Below are 23,018 nucleotides of genomic sequence, written 5' to 3'. Positions count from 1 at the left end.
GGGCACCTCTCTGTGCAGAGCAGCAAGTGTCTCCCTGGGTTCGTCCCCTGGTGGCAGGGGGGACATGGGGGACTCTAGGGGTTTCCCCTGCTGCTGGGGCTGCCCAAGTGGCACTTGCGGGTGGGGACAGGGCGCTGAGGTCCCCATGGGGCACCCTGGAGCCCTCTGGGTTCCCCCCAAATACAGGGGGCTGGGGGGGGGGCTCCCTGCACCTGCAGCCCCCACCCTGGGGTGCCCCACGGTGTCCCCAGCCTTGGGGACCCTCCTGCGCTCAGTGTCCCCCGCTGCTTCCCAGGCCGCCACCATGACGTCCTACCGGCAGGAGCTGGAGAAGTACCGGGACATCGACGAGGACAAGATCCTGCGGGAGCTCTCGGCCGAGGAGCTGGAGCAGCTCGACCTGGAGCTGCTGGAGATGGACCCCGAGGTGGGGGACGCCCCGTCCCCAACGCTGTCCCCAGCGGGGCCGCACATGGCACCGGGTGCCCAGGGCCCCGGCGCTGGCACAAGGAGGGGGACGGGGGGCGGCGGGTCCTTTGGTGGTGGGGGTGACACCCGGGTTGTCCCCGTCCCCAGAACGTGCTGCTGCCCGCGGGGCTGCGGCAGCGGGACCAGACGCACAAGAGCCCCACGGGGCCGCTGGACCGCGCGGCCCTGCTGCAGCACCTGGAGAAGCAGGCGCTGGAGGTGGCCGAGCGCGACGACCTGGTGCCCTTCACCGGCGAGAAGAGAGGTGCGGGGACACGGGGGACACAGGGGACACGGCGGGGACATGGGGGACACAGCAGGAACGCGGGGGACACGGTGGGGATGCGGGGAGCGGGGCCCTGCAGCACCGGGTATATTTAGCTCGGCTCAGATGTCCCGGGTGAGCTGGGTCCCCGCCAGCCCCGGGCATGGCCACCTTCGGCGGCAGTGTCACCCCCCTCGCGGGCGGCGCTGCCACCCGGCAGCAATGTCACCCCTGTGGGCGCTGCCCCACTCCCCGGTGTGGGGGCACGAGGCTGGTGGCAGCGCGCGGGGAGGCAGCGCGTGGCACGAGGCAGTGCGGGTGGCAGCAGGTGGCACATGGCAATGCAGGTGGCACACGGTGGCACAAGGCGGCGTGGGTGGCACACGGTGGCACAAGGAGATGTGGGTGGCACAAGGTGGTACACGGCGGTGTGGGTGGCATATGGTGGCAGCAGGTGGCACACAGTGGCACATGGGTGGCACATGGCGGTGGGGACACGTGGCCACACGCCCGTGTGACACCCGTGTCCCCCCGCGCCCAGGGAAGCCCTTTGTGCCCAAGGCGCCCGCGCGGGAGCTGCCGCACGAGGAGCAGGTCACGCTGGAGCCGGAGCTCGAGGAGGCGCTGGCCAACGCCACCGATGCCGAGATGTGTGACATCGCGGGTGCGCGCGGCCACCGCGGCCACCGCCAATGCGCAGGGACCTCCCGAGTGGCCACCGGGGGGCCTTGGGGGCAACTACAGCCCTTTGGGGTGTCCTTGGAGGCAGCTGTGGCTTCTCTGGGGGGTCTTGGGGACAACCAGAGTTGCCCGGGGGGACCTTGGGGACAATTGTGTCCCCTCTGGGGACTCGTGGAGACAACTGGGATTGCCTAGGGGGACCTTGGGGGCAGTCATGGCCCCTCTGAGGGGTCTTGGGGACAACCCGGATTGCCTGGGGGGGCCTTGGGGACAGTCGTGGCCCCTCTGGGGGAGTCTTGGGGACAACTGGGGTTGCCCAGGTGGGCCTTGGGGACAACTGTGGCCTCTCAGGGGGGTCTTGGGGACAGTCGTGGCCTCTCTGGGATGTGCTGGGGACAACCAGGGTTGCCCGGAGGGGCCTTGGGGACAGTTGTGGCCCCTCTGAGGGGTCTTGGGGACAACCGAGATTGCCCAGGGGGACCTTGGGGACAATTGTGGTCTCTCGGGGATTCTGGGGACAACCGGGATGGCCCAGGGAGGCCTTGGGGACAGTTGTGGCCCCTGTGGGAGGTGCTGGGGACAACTAGGGTTGCCCGGGAGCGCCTTGGGGACAGTCATGACCCCTCTGGCAGGTGCTGGGGACAACTGTGATTGCCCAGGGGGGTCTTGGGGACAGTCATGGCCCCTCTGAGAGGTCTTGGGGACAACCGGGATTGCCCAGTGGGGCTTTGGGGACAATTGTGGCCTCTTGGGGGTACTGGGGACAACCGAGGTTGCCCGGGGGGGCCTTGGGGACAGTTGTGGCCCCTGTGGGGACTCCTGGGGACGAGCGGAGCCGCGTCCCTGTGCCCGCAGCCATCCTGGGCATGTACACGCTGATGAGCAACAAGCAGTACTACGACGCGCTCTGCAGCGGCACCATCTCCAACACGGAGGGCATCAACAGTGAGTGGCCGCGGGCACCGGGGGCGGCGCGGGGGCCGCGCGGGCGCCGCCGGACGCCGATGCCGACACCTCCGTGCCCAGGCGTGGTGAAGCCGGATAAGTACAAACCAGTGCCGGACGAGCCGCCCAACCCCACCAACGTGGAGGAGACGCTGCGGCAGATCCGGGCGGACGACGCGGCCCTGGAGGACGTCAACCTCAACAACATCAAGGTGACGCGGGTGGCACCGCCGAGGGTGCTGCCTTGGAGCATCCCTGCTGTCCTGGCATTCCTGGGAGCTATCCCGGCGGATCCCCGTGGGGCGGCTCCCTGGCCCTGTGGCCAAAGGAGCAGCCTCGAGGTGGCCCTTGGGCACCCATCCTCAGCCAGGGTGGCCCTGGGGTGTCCCCAGGGTGCTGGTCCCCCATATAGGGCCTCACGGTGCCAGTCCCCACCCTGGAGGCTTCCCAAGGGGCTGCTCCCTATTCCCGGGCCACATCCCAGTGGAGCAGCCAGGGCCAGGCCAGCTTTTCCTGGGGGCAACCGTTGTCCCCAACCTGCTTGTGTCCCTCTGTCCTTGGTGACGCTCGTAGCCCCTCTGGGACCCTTGGGAGCTCCCGTGTGCCCCCAGGAACGTCCCCGTGCCCTCGGTGCCATCTCCCTGCCCGCGGCGGCCCCGCGGCGCTCTGCTCCCAGGACATTCCCATCTCCACGCTGAAGGACATCTGCGAGGCCATGAAAACCAACACGCACGTCAAGAAGCTCAGCCTGGTGGCCACGCGCAGCAACGACCCCGTGGCCAACGTGAGTCCCGTCCCCCGGCCATGCAGGGGACATTGTCCCCTGTCACCAGCTCCATCCTGGACTCCCCAAGCTGCCACCAGCAGCCACTGATGGCACCAGGGTGCTGGTGGCAGCCCAGGACATGGCCAGGGGGAAGCTCCCCACGTCCCTGAGGTGACACCCAAGGTGACAGCCAAGGTGACAGCCGAGGTGACAAGCGGCTCCCGCAGGCCGTGGCCGAGATGCTGGTGGAGAACAAGACCCTGCAGAGCCTCAACATCGAGTCCAACTTCATCACGAGCGCCGGCATGCTGAGCATCATCAAGGCCATGCACCAAAACAGCACCCTGAGCGAGCTCAAGGTGGACAACCAGGTAGCCACGGGCACCCACGGGTGGCCCCCGCGGGGCGCAGGGGGGTCGGTCGGCGACGGGTCCCCCGTGTCGCGCAGTGCCAGCGGCTCGGGGACACGGTGGAGATGGAGATGGCCACCATGCTGGAGCAGTGCCCCTCGGTCACCCGCTTCGGCTACCACTTCACGCAGCAGGGCCCGCGCGCGCGGGCGGCCAGCGCCATCACCAAGAACAACGAGCTCCGTGAGTTCCCGGCCGGAATCGCTTCCCGTGGGACGCGGCGGCGGGAAGGCGGCCCCTGGCTGACCCGCGTGTCCCGCCGCAGGTCGCAGGCAGAAGAGAACCTGAACGCGGCCCCGCGGCAGCTGCCGGCCCGACGCGGAGCCGGCTCGGGTTTCCGCTCCTGCCGCTTCCCGAGGGTCGGAGCCGCCGGGAATAAAGAGCACGGAGGGACACGGGGGTCTGCGGTGGCTGTGGGGAGCCCTGCGGGGGCAGGGGGGAGCGGGGTGGGGGGCGCCCTGCTTTGGGGGCATTGGGGTGGGCAATGGGGCACGCGGGTGCCCGTGACGCAGGCCGGGAGCTGCCACGGGATATTTATACCCGCGGGATTGGGTTACCGGCTGGGGGGGACGGGGCACCCCCCCGGGAGGAGCCGGGTGTCCCCTGGCACAGAGCCACCCCCGGCATCCCGGGGGCCGCGCGGGGATCCGGGAGGAGCCCCCGGGCACCCGGCCTGGCTCCCGTTTGCGGCCCAGGGTAAATCCCGGGGGAAACGGCAGCCCGGGCAGAGGTGCCAGGGGGGACGGGAGGGGACGGGCCCTTCGGCACCGGCCCCTGGGGGGTCACACGGCGCCAACACGGCGGGGAAAACGGGGGCCAGGGGGGCACAGGGCGACGGGGAAGGCGTTTGCCAAAGGAGCAGGACAGCTGCCGGGGAGGAGGAGGAGGAGAAGGAGGAGGAGGAGGAGGAGGAGGGAACGTGGCCCCAGAGGGCACGACCCGGGGGCACCTGCCAGCAGGCAGCAAAAGGAGGCGACTCGGGCGAGGGAGAGGAGGGAAGCGGCTGCAGATGAAGCTGCCACCCCCCGGCTGCTCCCCGCGCTGCGGCCACGGCCAGGACACCCCAAAAACACCCGCACGGGCCGTCCCACGGCGAGGACACCCCTAAAACACCCGCACGGGGCGTCCCACGGCGAGGACACCCCTAAAACACCCGCACGGGGCGTCCCCAAGGTGAACGGTCCCCACATCCCTCCCCGCGCCAGCGTGTCCGGAGCTTCCCCAATAACAGAAGCCACCACGGCCTCGAGCTGCGCCGGTCTCTATTCGCGCGGAGCTCGGGGACGGCTGGGGACACCACGGGGACGCCGGCGCCGCGGGGCCTCAGGCCGGCGGCTCGTCCTCGTCGGAGTCGAACTCGGCGTTCTCGTCCTTCACCCACTTGCCGGAGCCGTCCTGGATCCAGCCCGCGCTGAGGGACACGCGGAGGGGACGGTGACGCGGGGCGGGCAGAGGGGACAGTGACGCGGGGCGGGCAGAGGGGACACCCCACGCCAAGGGGCCCCGCTCACCTGCGCAGCTGCAGGTACCGCTCCAGGGCCTGGCTCCTCTCGGCGCTGAGGGGCTGGGGTGGCCTCGCAGGGGACAGCGGCACCTTCCCTTTGCCACCTCCCCGGGGCCGCGACGCGGCGGCTGGGAGAGCGCAGAGGAGCGTGAGCGACGCAAACGGAGGCAGAGCCTCCCCGGAGCGGGCGGAGAGGCGGGCAGGGGGCTCCCCGGTGCCCGCGCGGCCCCGCCGTCACCGTCACCTGCTCGCCGGCCGCGGTGGCCGGGCAGCAGCGCCGCCGAGGTGGCCTCCACGGCCTCCGTGTCCTGCGGCGCGGAGATCCCGGGCTCCGGAGGCGCCGCGGCAGCCGCAGGGGCGGCGCTCGGGGCCCGCGTGGCTGCTCTGGAGCCGCTCCCGTCCGCCCTAGGACGGGCGTCGAGCTCCAGCCAACGCCACCAAACGCCACCCCGCGGTGCGGGGGACATCCCCGGGAGCGTGAGGTGCCACCAGGGACCAGGGCAGCGCCCACTGCTTCCCTCTGCCCCCCGGGAGGGCCGGAACGGCCGCGGGCTCTCACCTCACCCGGCGGCAGCGGCTGCTGTAGGGCGCAGCCGGGAGCAGGGCGCTCTGCGCGATCCTCCTGGTGCGCGCCAGCAGCGGGGCCGCCGCGTCCTGCGCCGGGGGACAGCGCTGGGGTCGCCCGGCCGCGGCTCCGCGGGGGACGGGGCCGCCCGCACCCACCTGCGTCGCCGCCGGCTGCGCCCGCGCGGGCTCCCGAGGCGCCGGCTCCACCGGGCGCTTCCCGCCGTAGAAGCTCCGCAGGCCTGGAAGGAAGGGACATGAGAGACACAGGGGACACGGGGGACATGGGGGACACGGGGGCGCCATCCCCGCTCCCCAAACCCCCCGCTTACCCGTGAGGTGTTTCTTGCCAGCCCGGTGCACGGTGAGCACGGCCAGCGTGTCGAACACGGGCCGGTGGGGACACACGGTGCACGCGTACCTGCGACGGGGACGAGGCGCCGTGGGGCACCCCCGGAGCCGGGATTTGCCCCCCCGGAGCCGGGATTTGCCCCCCAACCCCGGGGGTCCCGCTCACCTCCCGCTCCGCAGCAGCAGCGCCTCCTCCTCCGGGATGAAGCTGGCGAGCAGGTCGGTGACGCGCCGCTTCTGCGGGGCCGGAACGGTTGGGAACGGGAGCGGCGGAAGGAAGGGGCAGGGAGTTCCAGGCAGGACAGGGGGGTCGGGGAAGGGGGATTTGGCGCCGCCCCGGGGTCGGGCGGGATTGTGGCGGGAAGGGAGATGCCAGAGCCCGGTCCCACCTGGAGCGCCCCGAGCTGCCCCGCGTCGTCCCCGTCCCGCTTGAAGGACATGGCGGCCGTTACCATGGGAACCGCCGCCGCCCCGCTTCCGCTACCGCCCGCGCGGCGCTGGCGGCCAACGGCGGCGAGGAACGGGGGCGGGGCGACCATGATGCCGTGCGGCAGCCCACGGGGGGCCGCGCGGCATGCTGGGAGTTGTAGTTCTGAAACGGTAGATTTGGCCGCTGTCGGCGGGGGTGGCGGCCCGGGAGGGGGCACAGGGAGGCGGCGGGGGCCGGGGGGGCGTGGGGACACAGCGACGGCGCCGGCGACACCGGGCGGCAGGGCGGGAAGCGGGAGGGGGAGGCGCGGGGCGCCGGGGACTACAAATCCCAGGGGCCTTCGCGAGGGCCGGGCCGGGCGGCTCCGTGCGCGGCCCGCGGCGGGGCCGGGGGAGCGGAGGGGGCCGGGGCGGGAGGGGGGAGCAGGGACGGTGGCCGAGAAGCCCCCCGGGGCGCTGTGGCGGGGCGGGGGGGCGTTAGCATGAGGCCCCCCCCGCGCGCGCCGGGGTGAGGGCGGGAGCGGCCATGGCGGCGCCGCCCCGGCGGGGCGGGGGGCGACCGGGCCGCGAGCACCGCCTGGAGCCCGGGGACACGTTGGCGGGGCTGGCGCTGCGCTACGGAGTCACCGTGAGCGCCCGGGGCGGCGGCGGGTGGGAAGGAATTCCCGATTCCCCCATCCCGCCCCGGGATCCTCTCCCATCCCTCCTCCCCATCCCATCCGCATTCCCCGTCTGTGCCCATCGTGTCCCATCCCCGTCCCGTCCGCATCCTCATGCGACTTCGTCTCATCCCTGTCCCACCCCCATCCTTGTCCCCCTTGCGTCGGGTCCCCCCGTCCCATCCCCACGGGTGTCCCTGTCCCCACGGGTGTCCCCGTCCCCATCCCACCCCCATTCCGCGTCACCATGTCCCATCCCCATCCATGTCCCCCTCGTGTCAGGTCCCTGTCCCCATGGGTGTCCCTGTCCCCATCCCACCCCCATTCCATGTCACCACATCCCATCCCCATCCATGTCCCCCTTGTGTTGGATCCCTGTGCCCATCCCAGCCCCATGGGTGTCCCTGTCCCCATCCCACCCCCATTCCATGTCACCACGTCCCATCCCCATCCATGTCCCCCTCGTGTCGGGTCCCTGTCCCAACAGCCCCTGTGCTCCCCGCAGATGGAGCAGATCAAGCGCGCCAACCGCCTCTACACCGACACCATCTTCCTCAGACCGACCCTCCTCATCCCCGGGCCGCTCGGCCCCGAGGAGGAAGAGGAGGAGGAGGAAGGAGCCCCGGGAGCCGCCTGCCCGTCCCCGTCCCGCCACGAGCTCTCGGCCGGCGATTTCCTGCGGCGACTGGACGCCGAAATCCGCCTCTCCACGGCGGCCGCCGCGCGCCGGCTCCGCCAGGGCCCCGCGGGGTGAGCGCTGCCCCTCGTCCCCCGCGTGTCGGTGCCCGAGCCGAGGGGGTGCCCGCGGTGCCACCCCGGCGTTGTCCCCCCGCAGCGACGCTGACGCCGAGGCCGAAGGCGCCCGGGCGGCCGGTGCCGCGGGGGCCCGGCCGGAGCCGCGGGGCGCCCTGCTCGGCCCCCGGCCGCTCACGAGGACGCCGCGGGCGGCTGCTCTGCGCGACGCCGAGGACGAGATCTTCACGCTGTGACGGGGACACCCAGGGAGGCGCTGGGACCCGCGGGGCCACCTTTACCAGCTGACTTTTTTCCTTAGGATCCTATTTATTGGTGTCGTTTTTCCCTCTGGGGGGAGACCCTCCTTTCTCTGTGCCAGCACCTGGACCCCAGGGAGTTGGGGGCCTTTTGGGGACGGGGTTTGTCACCCCTCTTTGCCTTCCCTCTAACTGCAGCCTGTAAATAAATGGGAGCGCTGTCACCCGGCTCTGCCTGCCCTGCCACCCCCCTGGGGACACAGCTACGCCCAGGGGGACAGTTCCCCCCTGGGCCAAGGCCCTGGGGACTCCAAAATCCCTCTGGGTTGACGCTGGGGATAAGGTCACCCCCTCCAGGCAGGAAGGTGACAACCCAGGGGACGACAAAGCTGCCCGCCTTGCTTTTAATTGGCATTTTCAACACCAACGTTTCACTTCCAAGTTGCTCCACGGGAGGCTGAGAAGGATGAAAACCTTGGGGAATGTTCCAGAAAGCACCCGGTGTTCGGAGGTGTCCATGAAGGATCCCGGGGCTCTCCCGGGTCTGGGCCTGTAGCAAATCCCGATGGGAAGCAGCCGCCCGGCTCCGAGACCAGCGCGGGGAGGATTTTTGCATCCGCTTGGTGCCCCCTGGGCACTGCCAGCTTCCACGTCCTTCCATATTCCATGTGCCAGCTTCCAGCTCCGTCCCCTTGCAGAGCTTTAGCCCTTACTGACCTTGGCAGAGGTAGTTTCGCACTGTCCCTGCTCAGAAGCAGGGACGCGGCGGCCCCGCGGGAGCAGGGACATTTGTCCTGGGTGCCAAATCCGCGGTAGCTCCCGGCAGTCGCCGGGATCTGCGCTGGGAGGGGGACAGGAGGGAACCTGCGCCGTGTCCCCGGCCCTTTCCCTGCTCCCGCTCGGGAAGGCCCCTCTCCGGCGCCGGATTTGGGAAGGCCGAAGCCGCCCGCAGGCTCCGAGAGCGCCGGGCCGTTCCGGGCGCTGCTCCGTGCCGCTCTTCCCGGGAGCTCCGGCTCTCCGCAGCGGATCCCGGCGCTCACTCCTGCTCGCGCTGCTGCAGCAAGTGCTGCTCCCACTCGGCCTCCACCACCTTGTAGAGCTCCATGGTGGCCCTGGCGTCCTCCACCGAGGAGTGGCCGCTCTTGCCAACCTGCCGGGGACACGGACACGGCGTTGGCACAGCCCGAGGCTCCATCCCGTCCTCCCGGAGCGGAGCTGCTCCCCGGGGAATTCCAGGAGCTTCCCGCTGAAGCGGCAGCTCTGCCCCTGCTGCAGACCCCAGCGTGGAGCAGCGCCAGCCCCGGCGAGAGGAATTTGGGTCCAGTGGTACCTGGATGTCCCTGTTGAGCAGCTGCTTGGCCAGGCGCTTCAGGGACACGGCCACGTTCTCCGGAAAGCCGCCCCTGCGGTTCAGCAGGGGGATCCTGGCCGTGTCCCGCGTCAGCGCCGGCGGGTGGAAGTACTTGAGCGCCTTGAAGTCGTTGCAGACGGCGTGGCCGACCACCACCTTCCCCGCCAGCACCTTCAGGATCTGCGGAGGGAGGACGGCGGGTGACGACAGCCTCGGGACGCCCCCGCCACGGAACTGCCCGGATCCGCCGCGGGGATCCGCGGGATCCCGAGCGCGAGGGCAGCCCCTGCCCCAGGGAACCGAGTTGCCAAGAGCCGGCGCATCGGGGGGATCCCGGCACCGTGGGGGGGGATCCCGGCACCGTGGGGGGGGATCCCGGCACCGTGGGGGGGGGGAATCCCGGCATCGTGGGGGGGGGGAATCCCGGCATCGTGGGGGGGGGGGAATCCCGGCATCGTGGGGGGGGGGATCCCGGCACCGTGGGGGGGATCCCGGCATCGTGGGGGGGATCCCAGCGCCACGGTGGGGATCCCGGCCCCACGGGAAGGATCCCGGCATCGTGGGGGGGATCCCGGCATCGTGGGGGGGATCCCGGCATCGTGGGGGGGATCCCGGCATCGTGGGGGGGATCCCGGCATCGTGGGGGGGATCCCGGCATCGTGGGGGGGATCCCGGCATCGTGGGGGGGATCCCGGCATCGTGGGGGGGATCCCGGCACCGTGGGGGGGATCCCGGCACCGTGGGGGGGGATCCCGGCACCAGGCGGGGGGGATCCCGGCCCCACGGGGGGGATCCCGGCCCCACGGGGGGGATCCCGGCAGGGGACGCACCTCTCGCCGCGCTCTGCCGAAGGGGACGGCGTTCGCCATGTGCTGCCGCCGGACGCCGCTCCAGCGGGTGCGGAAGTCCACGACGGGCTCGGCCGGGCGCACGTAGCGGTCGTAGAGGACGGCGCCGTCGTAGGCCACGACGCTGCAGCGGGCCAGGGCGCTGACCCGCCCGCCCGGCCCCGTGCCCACCATCTCGCAGTCGATGGCCACCACCTTGCCGGGCCCGGCCGGGGGGACGCGGGCGCTTCCCTTCCCCGCGCCCGTTCCTTTGGGCAAGCGGCTCCCCGCGGCGGCCCGGGGGTTATTCCCCGCGGGATCCCGCCTGGACGGGCCGCCCCGCCGCTTCCCGCCGTTCCCGGGGCCGCTCCCCGCCGGCCGGGCCGGCGGCAGCTGCTTCTGCTTGAGCAGCCCCTTCCTCTCGAGGAAGCGGCGCCGCCGCACGAAGCTCCGGTGCTTCGCGTTGCCGCCCGCCCGCGGCGCGGCGGGGCCGTCCGGGTCCGCGGTCACGTTGAGGATCAGGTCGGACATGGCGGGAACCGGAGCGGCCCCGGGGGGTTCCTCCTCCGGACGGGGCCACCGCCGAAGGACCCCGGACCCGCCCCCCCTCCCCGTCCCCAAAGGGCCCCCCCGCCGCACGCACTCCGGCGTCCGCTGCCCAACCCGGAAGCGGAAGCGAGAGCCGCCGAGGCCTCTCCCGGGACGGGGAAACACGTGCGCGCGAGCTCCGGGGTCGGGCGGAAGTGACGCTCTGCGCGTGCGGCGGTGAGCCTTCCCCCCGGCCTGTGCGCAGGCGCAAAGTGCACAACCCCCTCCGTCTGCGCAGGCGCAATGCTGAGGCGGGAACCATAGAGAGGCCAGGCGGTGAGCGGCGCGGCGGGGGGCGCTCTAGCCCTCCCGGCGGGGGCCGTTTCTATGGCGCGTGGTGGCTGGAGGGGGAGCCGAGCTCTTGGCGCTGACGTCACGTGTGATGTCAAGCGGGCGCGGGTGACGTCAGGGATGAGTGCGGGGGGGGAGGTGTCACAGCGGCCGTGACGGGGGCCACCCCTGGGATGACGTCAAGGCCTTGCAGGGCCGCCGGGTGGCAGCGCGGTGCGGCCATGACGTCATCACCCGGGGGGGGCCTGTGGCGGGAGCAGCAGCTGGCGGCGAATATCGCGCGTGTCCTGGCGCTCTACCGGCCCCTGCTCGACGCCTACGTCGTGGTGAGTGTCCCCGTGACGTCACCGTGACGTCACCACGGCATCACGGTGATGTCAACATGACTTCACTGCGACGTGACGCCCCCGTGATGTCAACGCAGCATTACCATGATGTCACTGTGATGTCACTGTGGTGTCAGTGCGATGTCACTACGGCATCACCGTGATGTCACTGCAGCATCACTGTGATGTCACTGTGACCCCACTGCAACATAAGCGCAATGTCACCCTCACGTCACGGCAATGTCACCATGATGTCACTACAGCACCACCGCGATGTCACCGTGACACCGCAGTGCGGTGGCACCATGCTGTCACTGCGACATCACCGCAATCTCCCCATGGTGTCACTGCAATGTCACCGTGACCCCACTGCAGCATAAATGCAATGTCACCCTCACGTCATGGCAATGTCACCATGATGTCACCACGGCACCACCACGATGGCACTGTGACACTGCAGTGCGGTGGCACCGTGCTGTCACTGCGACATCACCGCAATCTCCCCATGGTGTCACTGCAATGTCACCGTGACCCCACTGCAACATAAGTGCAATGTCACCCTCACGTCACGGCAATGTCACCATGATGTCACTACAGCACCACCGCGATGTCACCGTGACACTGCAGTGCGGTGGCACCGTGCTGTCACTGCGACATCACCGCAATCTCCCCATGGTGTCACTGCAATGTCACCACGCTGCCGCCATGACATCCCTGCAGCGTCGCCGTGACGTCACCGCGGCGTCACCGCGACGTCCCCGCGATGTCCCCGCACAGGAGTTCTTCGCCGAGGACCTGTGGTCGCAGCTGCCGCCGTCGTGGCGGGCGGCGCTGGCGGCGGCGCCGGCCCCGCAGCTGGCGGCCCGGCTGCTGGCGCCACCCGGCCCAAGTGCCACCGCCGTGTGGCCGCTGTCCCTGCTGGCCTTCCGCGCCACCGCGCACGCGCTGGCCTTCCCGCGCCACCGGCACCGCCACCAGCACGGCGGCCCCAGCGAGTTCCGGCACAACCGGTGCCAGAGCGCGCGGCTGCACCCGCTGCTCCGCAAGCACGTCAAGCCCAAGAAGCAGCACGAGATCCGCCGGCTGGGCAAGGTGGGCGCCGCGGGGACAGCGGTGACACGGGCGCCGTGGTGCCGCCGGTGCCACCGCCGCCCTTGCCGTGCTCCGCGCAGGTGGTGAAGCTGCTGAGCGAGGCCGCCGGCTGCGACCGCGTGGTGGACGTGGGCTCGGGGCAGGTAGGACGGGGAGTGTAACGAGGGGCCGCGGTGGCCGCGGTGGCACCGGCGCGGTGCCCACCGTCCCCTCGCAGGGCCACCTCTCGCGCTTCCTGGCCTTCGGCCTCGGCCTGCCGGTGAGCGCCGTGGAGGCCGACGCGCGGCTGGTGGCGGCGGCCGAGCGCTTCGACCGGGAGCTGCTGCAGGCGCTGCGCAAGGCGCGGGCGCGCGGTGACACGGTGAGGACCTTGGGGACAGCGCGCCGCGTCCCCAGACGCCCCCAAAATAACCAGCCTCATCCCCCCACCGCGCAGGTGCCGCTGTCCCCGCGGGCACCGGAGCACGTGGCCGGGCGCCTGGACCCGCAGGCCCCCTGGCAGCCGCTGCTGCCGGAGCCGGGGACGTCGGCGGTGACACCGGGGAACCCGCTGGCACCGCGGGGCCGCGAGCGGGTGCTGCTCACGGGGCTGCACGCGTGCGGGGACCTCAGCGTGGCCCTGCTGCGGCTGTTCGCGCGCGGGCGCCACGTGGCCGCCGTCACCTCGGCCGCCTGCTGCTACATGAAGCTGTCGGCGGACGCCGCGGCGCCCGCGGGCGCCCGGTGCTACCCGCTGAGCGCGGCGGTGGCGGCGCTGCCGGGCCACGCGCTGTCCTACAAGGCGCGCGAGGCCGCGTGCCACGCGCTCGAGGGCTACGCGGAGCGGCTGCGCCGCGGCGCCCCCGGCACCCACTGCTACCGCGCCGTCCTCGAGACCCTCATCCGCGCCGCGCGGCCCGGCGCCAAGCGCCCCGGCGTGCAGGCGGTGCCCGGCGCGCGGAGCTTCGCCGAGTGAGCGCGGGGACGAGGGGGACCGCGGGACAGCGGCGTCCTCGCGCTCACGGCTGTCGCCGTCCCCCGCAGGTACGCGCGCCAGGGGCTGCCGCGCGTGGGGCTCGACCCGGCGGCGGTGCCGCTCGACTCGCCGGACATACGGGCCATGCTGCGGCAGCAGCACGAGGTCGTCGCCTTCTTCAGCCTCGCGCTGCTGCTGGCGCCGCTCGTCGAGAGCCTCATCCTCCTCGACCGGCTGCTCTACCTGCGCGAGCAAGGTGGGCGCGCGGGGCGGCGGGCGCGGGCGCCGCGGTGCCGCCGGCGCCGACGCGGCCTCTGCCCGCAGGTTTCCAGTGTGCCCTCGTGCCCCTCTTCGACCCCCAGCTGTCCCCACGCAACCTGGTGCTGGTGGCTGCCAAGTGTCCCCTGGGCCCCGTTCTGGCAGCGCTGGAGGAGGACAGCAGCGAGGATGAGGATGGCGGCGGGGACGAGGCCGCGGCGCCGCCGGGGAGCTGCCCCCGGGCACAGGAGGGGTGAAGCCAGGACATGCAGCCAGCGAAGGCCACGTGTCCCCTCTTGGGATTGGGGCGAGCGGAGAGGACGTGTCACCGTGCGCCCTGGGCCAGGGGGTCCCTAGGGGCTTTCGTGCAGCCTCCTGGGGACCGAGGTGTCCCCAAAGCCTTCGCCCTCCTCCCGCGTTCCCAGGACAGAGGCTGGCGGTGAGGTGACACTCCGGAGCCAAGACGGTGTCTGTATTGCAATAAAGCTGCTTTCCTACAGCCCGGGGCTCACGCGGTGCCCGGAGCGGGCGGCAGGGCCCAGCCTGGCACCCCGGTCGCTCCTGCCCTCCACGAGCTTGTCCAGAAGGTGCCGTGAAGCCCCACATGCCACAGAGGCGCGAGGGAAAGGGGCTTCTGCACCACAGCAGCGCAGAGCACGGGGATTCGCCCTTCTCCCCGGCCTCCCTGTTAGTACCAGTAGGATTTCCTGGGCCGGCGCGTCTCCACGATGCCCATGGCGTCCATAATCTCCTCCTCGAAGGTCTTCAGGGAGGGCACGTACGTCTTCTTCAGGGCATCGTCCGCCGAGGTGTCTTTGGGGCCATCTGCTCACAGCGGAGGGGCCGGCGCTGAGCGTCTCGACCACGGCACCCCCGGGAAGAGGGAGGCCGCCGCGCGCCCTCACCTATCCACTCCTCGGGCACGACGCCGTCCTTGCGGGGCTGCGCGGGCACCGGGATGATCCTCCCGCTGCGCAGGGACACGCGCACCCGCTCGCCCTCCTCCGTGTAGCGCCACTGCACCTCCGTGGGCTTCCTGCGGACACGGCGCTGAGCCCCGGCCGCGGCGCCCGTCCCCACGGGCGTCCCCACGGGCACCTACCTGTCCTCAGGGTCCACCAGGGAGACCTGGTTGTGCAGCAGGGGGGCTTCGCTGGCGATGTAGGTGCCAGGGAACTTGGCCATTTTGTGGATGTAGCGGTAGTGCTGGGGACGGCGGGCGGGTTAACGGCGCCCGCCGCAGCCCCGCGCCCGGCCGGTCACCCCCACAGACGCTGCTCCTCGACCCTCACCGTGTTGAGGCCCTCCACGACGACCCAGTTGCGGGCTCGCACCACCTGCGTGATCTGCGCCTGCTTCCCCGCGTCCTTCCCGACCAGCACTTGGACCTGGCGCCGAGCGGGGACGCGTCAGGGGTGGCCGAGACGGCTCCGGGCCGAGGCCGCCACCGGGGCAGGCGCCGCGGGGCTACTCACGGTGTCGCCCCGAAACAGCATCCACTGCTCCTCGCTGATGGGCTCCACGAAGACCTTCTTGCGGCGGCGCCCGGGCGGGTTCCTCTGCTTGGCCATGGGCGACTCGGGCGGCCACGTGCCGTGGCGATAGTCGCGCGGCAGCTTCACGCGGGCCGCCGTGGCCAGCAGGGCCGAGAGGCGCATGGCGGCGCCGGGGGAGCCGCAGCGACGAGTCTAAAGAGGAGACCGGGGCCTGCGGAGACGCCCCGACCCCCGGGAAGAGTAACGGGGAGGGAAAAGCCCGGCCCCCGCCCCGGGAAGGGGACCCGGGTCCGCGGAGCTGCCACCCGCCGCCGTTCGCCCGCTCTCACCTCAGGCCGCCGCGTCCCGGGGCGGGCGGGGAGCGGGACGCGCAGGCGCAAAGCGCGCTGGGGCTTGTAGTCCCGCAGCGGGCAGAGCGCAAGGCGCGCTGGGACTTGTAGTCCCGCGGGCCCCCGAGGGACGCTGGGAAATGTAGTCCGGCCGCGCGGCCTCCATTTTCTGCGCGCGGCCTTTTCCGAGGGCCCTTCCCCTCCCCGGGGTCCCGGCTCTGCCCCGGTGTCCCCGGGGCGGCAGCGCTGGGGTCCCCGCCAGGGACACGCAGGGCGGAAGCACTTTAAAAAGGCATTAATCGCTTCTTTATTTCAAATCAACCGATCGGCCCCCTAGAAATCACTAATACAAAGCATGCGCCCCGCTGCGGCGGGGCTGGGAGATGCGGGTTGGTTCAGGGGTTTGTGTTTTACTTCGTTGCTCTTCATTTTTTTTATTTCCTTTTTTTTTGTTTGTTTTGTTTCGATTTTCTTCTTTTTCTTTTTTTTTGGTGGTTTTTTTTTTTTTTGTTTTGTTTTGTTTTCCTCCTCGGTTGGTTTCCCGGGTCTCCGGACGCCGCGGAGGCGACGAGGGCGAGACGGTGGCGCGGGGCACGCGGAGCCCTCGGAGCAGCAGCAGCCTGGGAGAGATCAGCGCCCGGCGGAGGCCGCTACGGGCTGAAAGAGCCAAGAACAGACGGGGACACTCGGGGACGTCCCGGGAACCACGGGGACGGAGCAACCCCTCTCCCCGGAGCCCGGCTCCGTAGGGATGGGGTCCCGCCGCTGCCCTCACCTCTCCTTGTGGTCTCTGACCTCCTCCGCCTTGTCCTTGCCCTCCTGCTTGGCCTCGTTGGCGTCGGGCGCGCTGGCGGCGTCGCTGTTCTTGTCCCCTTCGGCCGCCTTGGGCTTTGGCTCCTCCTTGGCGCCTTCTTTGTTGTCCGCCTTCTTCTCGCCTTCCTGCCCCTCCGCCTCCTTGGCGCGTTTGGGGGAGTCCTAGGGGACACAAACGGGGCTCAGCCCTTCCCCGTGCATCCCCGAAAGCCTCAGCGCGTCCCCGCGGTCCCCAGCGCCGCCCGCTACCTCCAAGGCATCCTCCGCTTTCCTCTTGATCCCGCCTTTCTCGTTCTTCTCCTTGGACTGCTCGTCGATCACCAGCTTGCCCTCCTCGTCGCTGCTGCCCTCCGCGTTGCCCTTCTTCTCGCCGTCGCCCTCGGGCTCCCGCTCCGGCTCCGCGTCCTCCGCGCACGTCTTCTTCGGGGTGGGCTGCAGGGGCGGCACGCGGAGCTGCAGCCGAGCGGGACGGGAAGCGGAGCCGGCGGGACGCGGGGATCCCAACCCACCTGGTAGCCGGAGGCTTTCACCGTCGGGTTGTTCTCGATCTCCCACAAGCCTTCGCTGAACCCTTTCCTTTTGTTGGGCTTCCCAAACTTCTCCTTGCATTCCTCGTACGGGAAGAGGTCCTTGGGGCCCAGGAATGCTCTGCTCGGGAAAAGGGGAAAGCGACGGGGTTCCCGTGCGGGATCCGCAGATCCCGTATCCCACCCACGCGCCGGGGCCCGACTCACGTTTCGTGGGTCCCGAAGAAGAAGACTTGGTATTTGTTGGAGGAGGATTTGACTGCGGCTTCCGGCATCTCGTCAATCTGTCGGATACGGAGAAACGGATAAAGACAGGGCAGGGGGGAGCACGGGCTCCCATCCCGCTCCGAGCCGGAGCGGGCAGCGCTTGGATACCGTGAACCCCGTCCCTGGGCACAGGCACCTCTGGAACACCGCGGCCGGGAAGGAACGGGTTTATTCCTTGGGAATAAACTGGCAAATCCCGGGCAAACCAACAGCCAGGGAAATAACGATTGCAACAGGCAAGGTGTGAGGATGGGGGCGGCGGAGGAATTCCGCTTCCCGCTCCGGCCCCGCTCTCCCATTTCCCACTTCCCGGCGGGAAAGAGCATCCCGGGAAGCGCAGGAGGCGGCCGAGGCCGGCGCTGCCCTAAGCTCCTGTCTAGACGGGCTCAGACACATCGAGCTCAGCAAAAACGCGGCCCGGCCGCGCGCCGGAGACACCCGCGGGTGCCTTTTTGGGGAAAAAACAGCAGAAAACGGGCAACGCCGCCGGGCAAACCCCTCGGTGCCTGCAGCCCCCACCCCGGGCGGCTCCGCGCATCCCAAATCGGGAGGGAGGGAGGGAAATTCCGGCGGCACCGGCTGCCGTTTGGCCCTTCCCTCCGCCCCACGTGGCGACGGAGCGGCTGCTTTTCCCAACGTCTAAAAATAACCCCCCCCCCCATCCCAGCCAGCGCTAATGGAGCCGTAAATTCCCGGGAAAACCCCCGGGGAAGGTGGAGGGAGCCCGGAGGGGGCTCCCTGGTTGCTGGGGAGGAAGGAGAGGGAATAACCGCTCCGGCGCCGCGCGCTCCGGCTCCCGTTCCCAGCCCCTGCTGACTCACGGCACGACCTTTGCTAAGTCACCGGCTCCCGGGATCTCCGTTTTTCCAAGGGGGAGACCACCGGGAGCGGGTGGGGGGGGCACGGTGCAGGATTTTGTGGCATTTGTTGATTTATTTCTATTATTTCCCCCCGTTTTCTCCCAGCCGAGGGCTCACGGTTCCAACAGGGAACAACCTGCAAAAACGTCGCCTCTGGCCGGGGGCTGCAGCCAAAGCGATGCCTGGAGCCGGAAAAAAATCCCAAGCTTTTGTCCCGAGAGGTCCAAAAAGGAGCAGATCCCCAAAAGCGGCTTCATTGCTCCCGGCTCCGGAGCCAGGACGGGACCCCCGAGGGATCCGCTTGGACCAGCCGGGAGCTTCAAGCCCAGAATCCCATTGGGAATCTCGGTGCTCCGGCTGGTACTTTCTGTTGCATCCTTCTAGGAAGGGAGGCAGCATCCCTGTGGGCCTGAGCAGCCAGGGAAAACGGGGATAACGGGCCGGGATACCTCGCGCCAGGGCGCTGGTTGGCATAGCAGCGCTCCTGGGAGCTGGAAAACCCGCTGGAAGGAAAGAAAACAGGGAAAGCGGTTCCCGGCCTGGGAAAAGGGGGCGGAAAACCGGAGCGAGGCCGGGAGAGGCTGGCGGCCGGACTCTACCCCCGTGCCGCGCGCTTGAACTTTGCAATGGAGCGAGGGCAAAGGGGGACGCGGGAGAGCCCTCCGGATCCCCGGCATTCCCCGCGGGAATCCGCCTGGAATGAACCGGGCTTTAAAAGCAGATGGAAGAGCCGGGGGGGGGCGGGTTTGTCCCCAAGGTGCCGGGTGAGGAGCCCCCATCCCCGCGGCGGCACCTGGCTCCTATCCCGGGAGCTGGAAACGGAATATCCCGGTGAGCGCCAGGCCCGGCCGGGAGATAAGGTTTCATGGGAGCACCTGGTTAGTCACCGGGGAGCCCGGCCCGGCTCCTCGGAGCAGGAGCCGGGATGAGTCACCGGGAAGGGGGATCCGCTCCCCACGGATACGCCGGACACCTGGAATTGCACCGGACACCTGGAATTGCACCGTGCTGCAAAAACAGGGATGTTTCCTGGGGGGGAAAACAGGGGTGGGAAGGCGCTGGCCCCGCTCCCAGGGATCCCTGCTGCTTCCGAGCGGGCATTTTGGAGGCCGGAGGCAAATCCCGGCGCCTCCCCACCCCCTCGCGGCCGAACGCTCCCAATCCAAACAAAAGTGCAGGTGGGATCCGGGAGCGCCGGAGGGTCCCCCCCCCCTCCATCCCGGCGCCGTTTTGGCGGGATTTCCGCCAGGCCGGGAGGGAGGGCGAAGGTGGGAGGGGGAGAGACTCCAAGGAAATTTTAAACTGCATCATCAAGCGCTTAAAAATAACCGGCGCCGGCTCCGGCCTCCCCACGCCCCTTAAAGAGGCCGCCGGGAAGCGGCTCCGGCGGGATGAGGATCCCGGCACGGCGGAGGCCGCGGGCTGATGCTCCCGGCACCCAAAGGGCCCCACAAACCGTGGGGGGTTTTGCAAATTTAGTCACCAAATAAGAGGGGAAGAGGCAAAAAAACCTCCAATTCCCTCCCTTTGGCAGCTTGTCCCGAGGGATCCGGGATGGGAATCATCCGGCTGCCCTCAAAGTGCGGGATGCTCCGCAGGGGACCCCCCCAGGTGGCAGGGGGACATTTTATAGGGCGACAAGGGGGGGTTGATGCCAGGGCACATGGTGGCCCCGTGCTGGCAGTGCCACAGCTCGGTAGGTGAAAAATATATATATATATACATGCGTATATACATATATATTTTAATGATCTTAATGCTGCTTGGAGGAGCAGGTTGCAGCCTCGCGGAATCGCATCCCGCTTTCCCGGGCCGAGCTTCCCGGGGGCGACTTGGCGCCACTCAGCGAGGTGCCAAAAGCTGCGAAAACCCCCAAAATGACCCCAAAAACCCCCCAAAACGGCCCCAAACGGCGGCGCGCGGCGGGGCGGCCCCGCAGGCCGCACACGTGTGTCCCGAGCGGGCCCTGCGTGATCAAGCTGCGACCGGCGGCGCGCGGCGGCGGCACCGCAATAACGCCGAAAAACGCCGAAAAACGCCGAAAAACGGGCATTAAACCCCCCCGGCGACCCCGCGCGGCGCATTGTCCCCGCGCCGCGCTGCCTTATAAACACGTTTTTAAATATAATTATTGTTAAATATGATGATAAAGTGCTGCCCCCCCCCCCTCCTCCGCTTCCTTCTTTCCTTCCCCCCGCCTTCTCCCGGTGGAAAAGCCCCCCCAAAAGTTTTCCAGGCGCTCCCGGCGCGGCGGCTCCCGGGCGTTATATAAGGGGCGCCCGGGAAGTTGGCGGCGGCCAAAGCGGGGAGGAGGGAAACGCGACCCCCCCCCCCGTGTCCCCGCGTGTCCCCCCCTCGCCGTGTCGCCTTACCCGGGCGGGCCAGTGCGGGTAGCCCTTCATCTTGGCGAACACCAGGTCCCCGCACTTGTATTCCTTCTGCCGGTTGGACCGGGACATCTTGGCTGGCGGCTCCTCCCGGCTGCCGGGCGCGGGGGGCGGGCAGGGGAGGAGGAGGAGGGAGGGAGGGAGGGAGGAAGGGGGGGGGGAGGCTGAAGTTTGGGAGCCAAAGCCCGGCGAGGATTAGGGGGGGAAAAAAAATAAAAAGAGGGGAAAAAAAAGAAAAACAGGGAAAAACAGGCGAAGAGGCGGCGCGGCCCAGGCGGGTCCCGCCGCGCGGCTGTTGTTTGTGTTTGAAAAGGCGGCCGCTCCCTGCCCCCCGCGCGCTCGATGCGATCGGCGCTTCGGCAGCCAGGCCTGGCGCGCGCGCGCGCTCCGCAGGCGGCGCGCGCGCGCGCAACCGCGCACGCCCCCCACGCGCGCGCACAACCGCGCGGTGCACAACCGCACAGTGTACAACCGCACAGTGTACAACCGCGCAGTGCACAACCGCGCAGTGCACAACCGCAGTGTACAACCGCACAGTGAACAACCGCGCAGTGAACAACCACACAGTGTAAAACCGCGCACACACAACTGCACAGTGTACAACCGCACAGTGAACAACCGCACAGTGCACAACAGCACAGCGTACAACCGCACAGTGTAAAACCGTGCACACACAACCGCACAGTGAACAACCGCGCAGTGAACAACCGCACAGTGTACAACCGCGCACACACAACTGCACAGTGTACAACCGCACAGTGCACAACCGCACAGTGTACAACCGCACAGTGCACAACCGCGCACACACAACTGCACAGTGTACAACCGCACAGTGAACAACCGCGCAGTGAACAACCGCACAGTGCACAACCGCGCACACACGACCGCACAGTGAACAACCGCGCAGTGCACAACCGCGCACACACGACCGCACAGTGTACAACCGCACAGTGAACAACCGCGCAGTGCACAACCACGCACACACGACCGCACAGTGTACAACCGCACAGTGCACAACCGCACACACACAACTGCGCAGTGTACAACCGCACAGTGTACAACCGCACAGTGAACAACCACACAGTGTACAACCACACAGTGTAAAACCGCGCACACACAACTGCACAGTGTACAGCCGCAAAGCGTACAACCACGCACACACCACCGCACAGTGTACAACCACACAGTGTACAAACACGCGCACACAACCACGTAGTGCACAGCTGCACAGTGTACAACCGTGCACACACAACCGCGCAGTGCACAACCGCAGTGTACAACTGTGCAGTGTACAACTGCACACTGCACAACATACAACCGCAAAGTGTACAACCACACAGTGTACAACTACACAATGTAAAACCGCAGTGTACAACGGCGCACACAAAACCGCGCAGTGCACAGCTGCACAAACGCAACCACGTAGTGCACAACCGCAGTGTACAACCACACACACACCACCGCACACTGTGCAACTGCGCAGTGCACAACCATACAGTGTACAACCGCGCACACACAACCACAGTGTACAACTGCGCTGCACACAACTGCACACCACAACCACACACGCACCCCCAGCACGTGTACAACCACACAGTGTACAACTGCACAGCGCACAACTCCGCACAGCCGCACAGCACACAACCGCGCATGCTCCCTGTGTGCACGTACAACCACACCGCGCAGAACCACACACACAACCGCACAGCGCACAACTGTGCACACACAACCACACCGTGCGTAACTGTACAGCACACAACCACACACAACCCCCCACATGCACACAATCACACCGTGCACAACCGTGCAGACTCCCCACGCGCACACAACCGCACCACACACAGCCATGCAGTGCACAACCGCACACACACCCCCACATACACTACCACACCACGCACACCCCCCCACATGCGCACAACCGCGCCATGTACAACCGCACTGTGCACAACCGCCCACACACTCCCACCTGCACACAACCGCACAGTGCACAACTGCACAGCACACAATCGCGAACACACCCCCACGCATGCACAATTGCAGCGCGCACAACCGCACCATGCACAGCCGGACCCACGCGGTTGTCATGCATCGTGGTGGGTGTTGGGGACATTGTGATCGAGGGCTTCAACAGAAGGGACAAAGCGGGAGGGAAACGGGGATCGTCCTTCCTCCCGCGCGGCGCGGGGCATCGCCCGAGGTTGGGCTTTCCTGCCGAGGATGTTCACTTGCCTCCACCATGGAGAATCCCATGGGAAGAAGCCCAGATCCCGCACTGCAGCCACCCAGGCGAAGGCCCCTTCCCACCTTAACCTGCCTCGGAACAGCCCGAAAAGCCCCGGAATTCCCGCTTTCCTGGGAGATGGGGCCCTTCCGACGCCGCGGAGCTCCGCACATTCCAGCCACGTTTCCATGGAGGCTCCCGGCGGCCGCTTTCATCTTTTGTTCCCCATCATCGCAGGGGGTCCATGGCTGCTGCCCTGGCCGGGAGGTCGTTGGGTTTGGAGTTTTTAATGACTGGGGCTGGGGAAACAAGAGAAAACAACCCCCGAAACAGGAGGGTTCCTGCAAGGCAGGAGTTCAGGAATTCTACGGACAAAGATACTGTGGAAGGGACGGA

At 68.8% G+C, this 23,018-nt stretch overlaps 7 protein-coding genes across 8 annotated transcripts; 3 read left to right on the top strand and 4 right to left on the bottom strand.

The window, feature by feature from the left end:
* The first annotated feature begins 296 nt into the window (after positions 1 to 296).
* On the top strand, positions 297 to 3,849 carry TMOD4 (tropomodulin 4). The gene is made up of 9 exons (XM_088535310.1): positions 297 to 427; positions 577 to 733; positions 1,275 to 1,397; positions 2,270 to 2,359; positions 2,441 to 2,571; positions 3,036 to 3,143; positions 3,353 to 3,496; positions 3,574 to 3,718; positions 3,801 to 3,849. Exons 1-9 carry the CDS (start codon positions 305 to 307, stop codon positions 3,821 to 3,823), a joined length of 1,044 nt encoding a protein of 347 aa, XP_088391436.1. The 5' UTR covers positions 297 to 304; the 3' UTR covers positions 3,824 to 3,849.
* A 1,009-nt stretch (positions 3,850 to 4,858) lies between these two features.
* SCNM1 (sodium channel modifier 1) lies at positions 4,859 to 6,394 on the bottom strand. Its single transcript, XM_088535482.1, has 7 exons — positions 6,344 to 6,394; positions 6,121 to 6,191; positions 5,936 to 6,024; positions 5,599 to 5,845; positions 5,284 to 5,444; positions 5,047 to 5,179; positions 4,859 to 4,946 (listed from the first exon to the last, which is right to left on the bottom strand). The coding sequence occupies exons 1-7, from the start codon at positions 6,392 to 6,394 to the stop codon at positions 4,859 to 4,861; spliced, it is 840 nt and encodes a 279-aa protein (XP_088391608.1).
* A 456-nt stretch (positions 6,395 to 6,850) lies between these two features.
* Positions 6,851 to 8,049, top strand: LYSMD1 (LysM domain containing 1). The gene is made up of 3 exons (XM_088535323.1): positions 6,851 to 7,011; positions 7,548 to 7,792; positions 7,878 to 8,049. Exons 1-3 carry the CDS (start codon positions 6,910 to 6,912, stop codon positions 8,029 to 8,031), a joined length of 501 nt encoding a protein of 166 aa, XP_088391449.1. The 5' UTR covers positions 6,851 to 6,909; the 3' UTR covers positions 8,032 to 8,049.
* A 1,021-nt stretch (positions 8,050 to 9,070) lies between these two features.
* On the bottom strand, positions 9,071 to 10,743 carry ISG20L2 (interferon stimulated exonuclease gene 20 like 2). Its single transcript, XM_088535481.1, has 4 exons — positions 10,680 to 10,743; positions 10,216 to 10,481; positions 9,365 to 9,565; positions 9,071 to 9,184 (listed from the first exon to the last, which is right to left on the bottom strand). Exons 1-4 carry the CDS (start codon positions 10,741 to 10,743, stop codon positions 9,071 to 9,073), a joined length of 645 nt encoding a protein of 214 aa, XP_088391607.1.
* Positions 10,744 to 11,312: 569 nt separating this feature from the next.
* METTL25B (methyltransferase like 25B) lies at positions 11,313 to 13,979 on the top strand. The gene is made up of 6 exons (XM_088535480.1): positions 11,313 to 11,417; positions 12,195 to 12,509; positions 12,590 to 12,652; positions 12,727 to 13,460; positions 13,533 to 13,720; positions 13,789 to 13,979. Exons 1-6 carry the CDS (start codon positions 11,313 to 11,315, stop codon positions 13,977 to 13,979), a joined length of 1,596 nt encoding a protein of 531 aa, XP_088391606.1.
* Positions 13,980 to 14,387: 408 nt separating this feature from the next.
* MRPL24 (mitochondrial ribosomal protein L24) lies at positions 14,388 to 15,403 on the bottom strand. 2 transcript variants are annotated; one of them, XM_088535305.1, is made up of 5 exons: positions 15,198 to 15,403; positions 15,015 to 15,110; positions 14,825 to 14,928; positions 14,628 to 14,758; positions 14,388 to 14,547 (listed from the first exon to the last, which is right to left on the bottom strand). In XM_088535305.1, the coding sequence occupies exons 1-5, from the start codon at positions 15,378 to 15,380 to the stop codon at positions 14,411 to 14,413; spliced, it is 651 nt and encodes a 216-aa protein (XP_088391431.1). In that variant the 5' UTR covers positions 15,381 to 15,403; the 3' UTR covers positions 14,388 to 14,410. The 2 variants fall into 2 exon arrangements, with proteins under 2 accessions (XP_088391431.1, XP_088391432.1); XM_088535306.1 differs by lacking the exon at positions 15,015 to 15,110.
* A 763-nt stretch (positions 15,404 to 16,166) lies between these two features.
* HDGF (heparin binding growth factor) lies at positions 16,167 to 20,536 on the bottom strand. Its single transcript, XM_088535329.1, has 6 exons — positions 20,387 to 20,536; positions 17,095 to 17,171; positions 16,870 to 17,008; positions 16,610 to 16,792; positions 16,323 to 16,522; positions 16,167 to 16,204 (listed from the first exon to the last, which is right to left on the bottom strand). The coding sequence occupies exons 1-6, from the start codon at positions 20,471 to 20,473 to the stop codon at positions 16,198 to 16,200; spliced, it is 693 nt and encodes a 230-aa protein (XP_088391455.1). The 5' UTR covers positions 20,474 to 20,536; the 3' UTR covers positions 16,167 to 16,197.
* Between the last annotated feature and the right edge of the window lie 2,482 nt (positions 20,537 to 23,018).

The sequence above is a fragment of the Tinamus guttatus genome, unplaced genomic scaffold (assembly GCF_059628265.1).
Source record: "Tinamus guttatus ecotype Peru unplaced genomic scaffold, ASM5962826v1 Tinamus_guttatus_pri_ptg000629l, whole genome shotgun sequence".
In the NCBI taxonomy this organism is placed as follows: Eukaryota; Metazoa; Chordata; class Aves; order Tinamiformes; family Tinamidae; genus Tinamus; species Tinamus guttatus.
The sequence above is the reverse complement of the archived record's forward strand: the minus strand, read 5'-3'. Positions and strand labels throughout refer to the sequence as shown.

Bases quoted from the DNA above. Each gene is read 5' to 3' on its own strand.
- LYSMD1 (XM_088535323.1), top strand. From the start codon at position 6,910: ATGGCGGCGCCGCCCCGGCGGGGCGGGGGGCGACCGGGCCGCGAGCAC. The intron at 7,012-7,547 runs GTGAGCGCCCGG...TGCTCCCCGCAG, and splicing joins CGCTGCGCTACGGAGTCACC to ATGGAGCAGATCAAGCGCGC. The intron at 7,793-7,877 runs GTGAGCGCTGCC...GTCCCCCCGCAG, and splicing joins CTCCGCCAGGGCCCCGCGGG to CGACGCTGACGCCGAGGCCG.
- ISG20L2 (XM_088535481.1), bottom strand. From the start codon at position 10,743: ATGTCCGACCTGATCCTCAACGTGACCGCGGACCCGGACGGCCCCGCC. The intron at 10,482-10,679 runs GCAACGCGAAGC...GCTTGCCCAAAG, and splicing joins CGCCGCGCCGCGGGCGGGCG to GAACGGGCGCGGGGAAGGGA. The intron at 9,185-9,364 runs GTACCACTGGAC...TGTCCCCGGCAG, and splicing joins TGCTCAACAGGGACATCCAG to GTTGGCAAGAGCGGCCACTC.
- TMOD4 (XM_088535310.1), top strand. From the start codon at position 305: ATGACGTCCTACCGGCAGGAGCTGGAGAAGTACCGGGACATCGACGAG. The intron at 2,360-2,440 runs GTGAGTGGCCGC...CTCCGTGCCCAG, and splicing joins CAACACGGAGGGCATCAACA to GCGTGGTGAAGCCGGATAAG. The intron at 3,719-3,800 runs GTGAGTTCCCGG...GTCCCGCCGCAG, and splicing joins CACCAAGAACAACGAGCTCC to GTCGCAGGCAGAAGAGAACC.
- METTL25B (XM_088535480.1), top strand. From the start codon at position 11,313: ATGACGTCATCACCCGGGGGGGGCCTGTGGCGGGAGCAGCAGCTGGCG. The intron at 12,510-12,589 runs GTGGGCGCCGCG...TGCTCCGCGCAG, and splicing joins AGATCCGCCGGCTGGGCAAG to GTGGTGAAGCTGCTGAGCGA. The intron at 13,461-13,532 runs GTGAGCGCGGGG...CGTCCCCCGCAG, and splicing joins GGCGCGCGGAGCTTCGCCGA to GTACGCGCGCCAGGGGCTGC.
- HDGF (XM_088535329.1), bottom strand. From the start codon at position 20,473: ATGTCCCGGTCCAACCGGCAGAAGGAATACAAGTGCGGGGACCTGGTG. The intron at 17,009-17,094 runs GTGAGTCGGGCC...TTTCCCGAGCAG, and splicing joins TTCTTCGGGACCCACGAAAC to AGCATTCCTGGGCCCCAAGG. The intron at 16,523-16,609 runs GTAGCGGGCGGC...TGTGTCCCCTAG, and splicing joins AAGCGGAGGATGCCTTGGAG to GACTCCCCCAAACGCGCCAA.
- MRPL24 (XM_088535305.1), bottom strand. From the start codon at position 15,380: ATGCGCCTCTCGGCCCTGCTGGCCACGGCGGCCCGCGTGAAGCTGCCG. The intron at 14,929-15,014 runs GTGAGGGTCGAG...CGCCGTCCCCAG, and splicing joins TCGTGGAGGGCCTCAACACG to CACTACCGCTACATCCACAA. The intron at 14,548-14,627 runs GTGAGGGCGCGC...CGCTGTGAGCAG, and splicing joins CGTGCCCGAGGAGTGGATAG to ATGGCCCCAAAGACACCTCG.
- SCNM1 (XM_088535482.1), bottom strand. From the start codon at position 6,394: ATGTCCTTCAAGCGGGACGGGGACGACGCGGGGCAGCTCGGGGCGCTC. The intron at 6,025-6,120 runs GTGAGCGGGACC...TCCCCGTCGCAG, and splicing joins CTGCTGCTGCGGAGCGGGAG to GTACGCGTGCACCGTGTGTC. The intron at 5,846-5,935 runs GTAAGCGGGGGG...CCTTCCTTCCAG, and splicing joins TGGCAAGAAACACCTCACGG to GCCTGCGGAGCTTCTACGGC.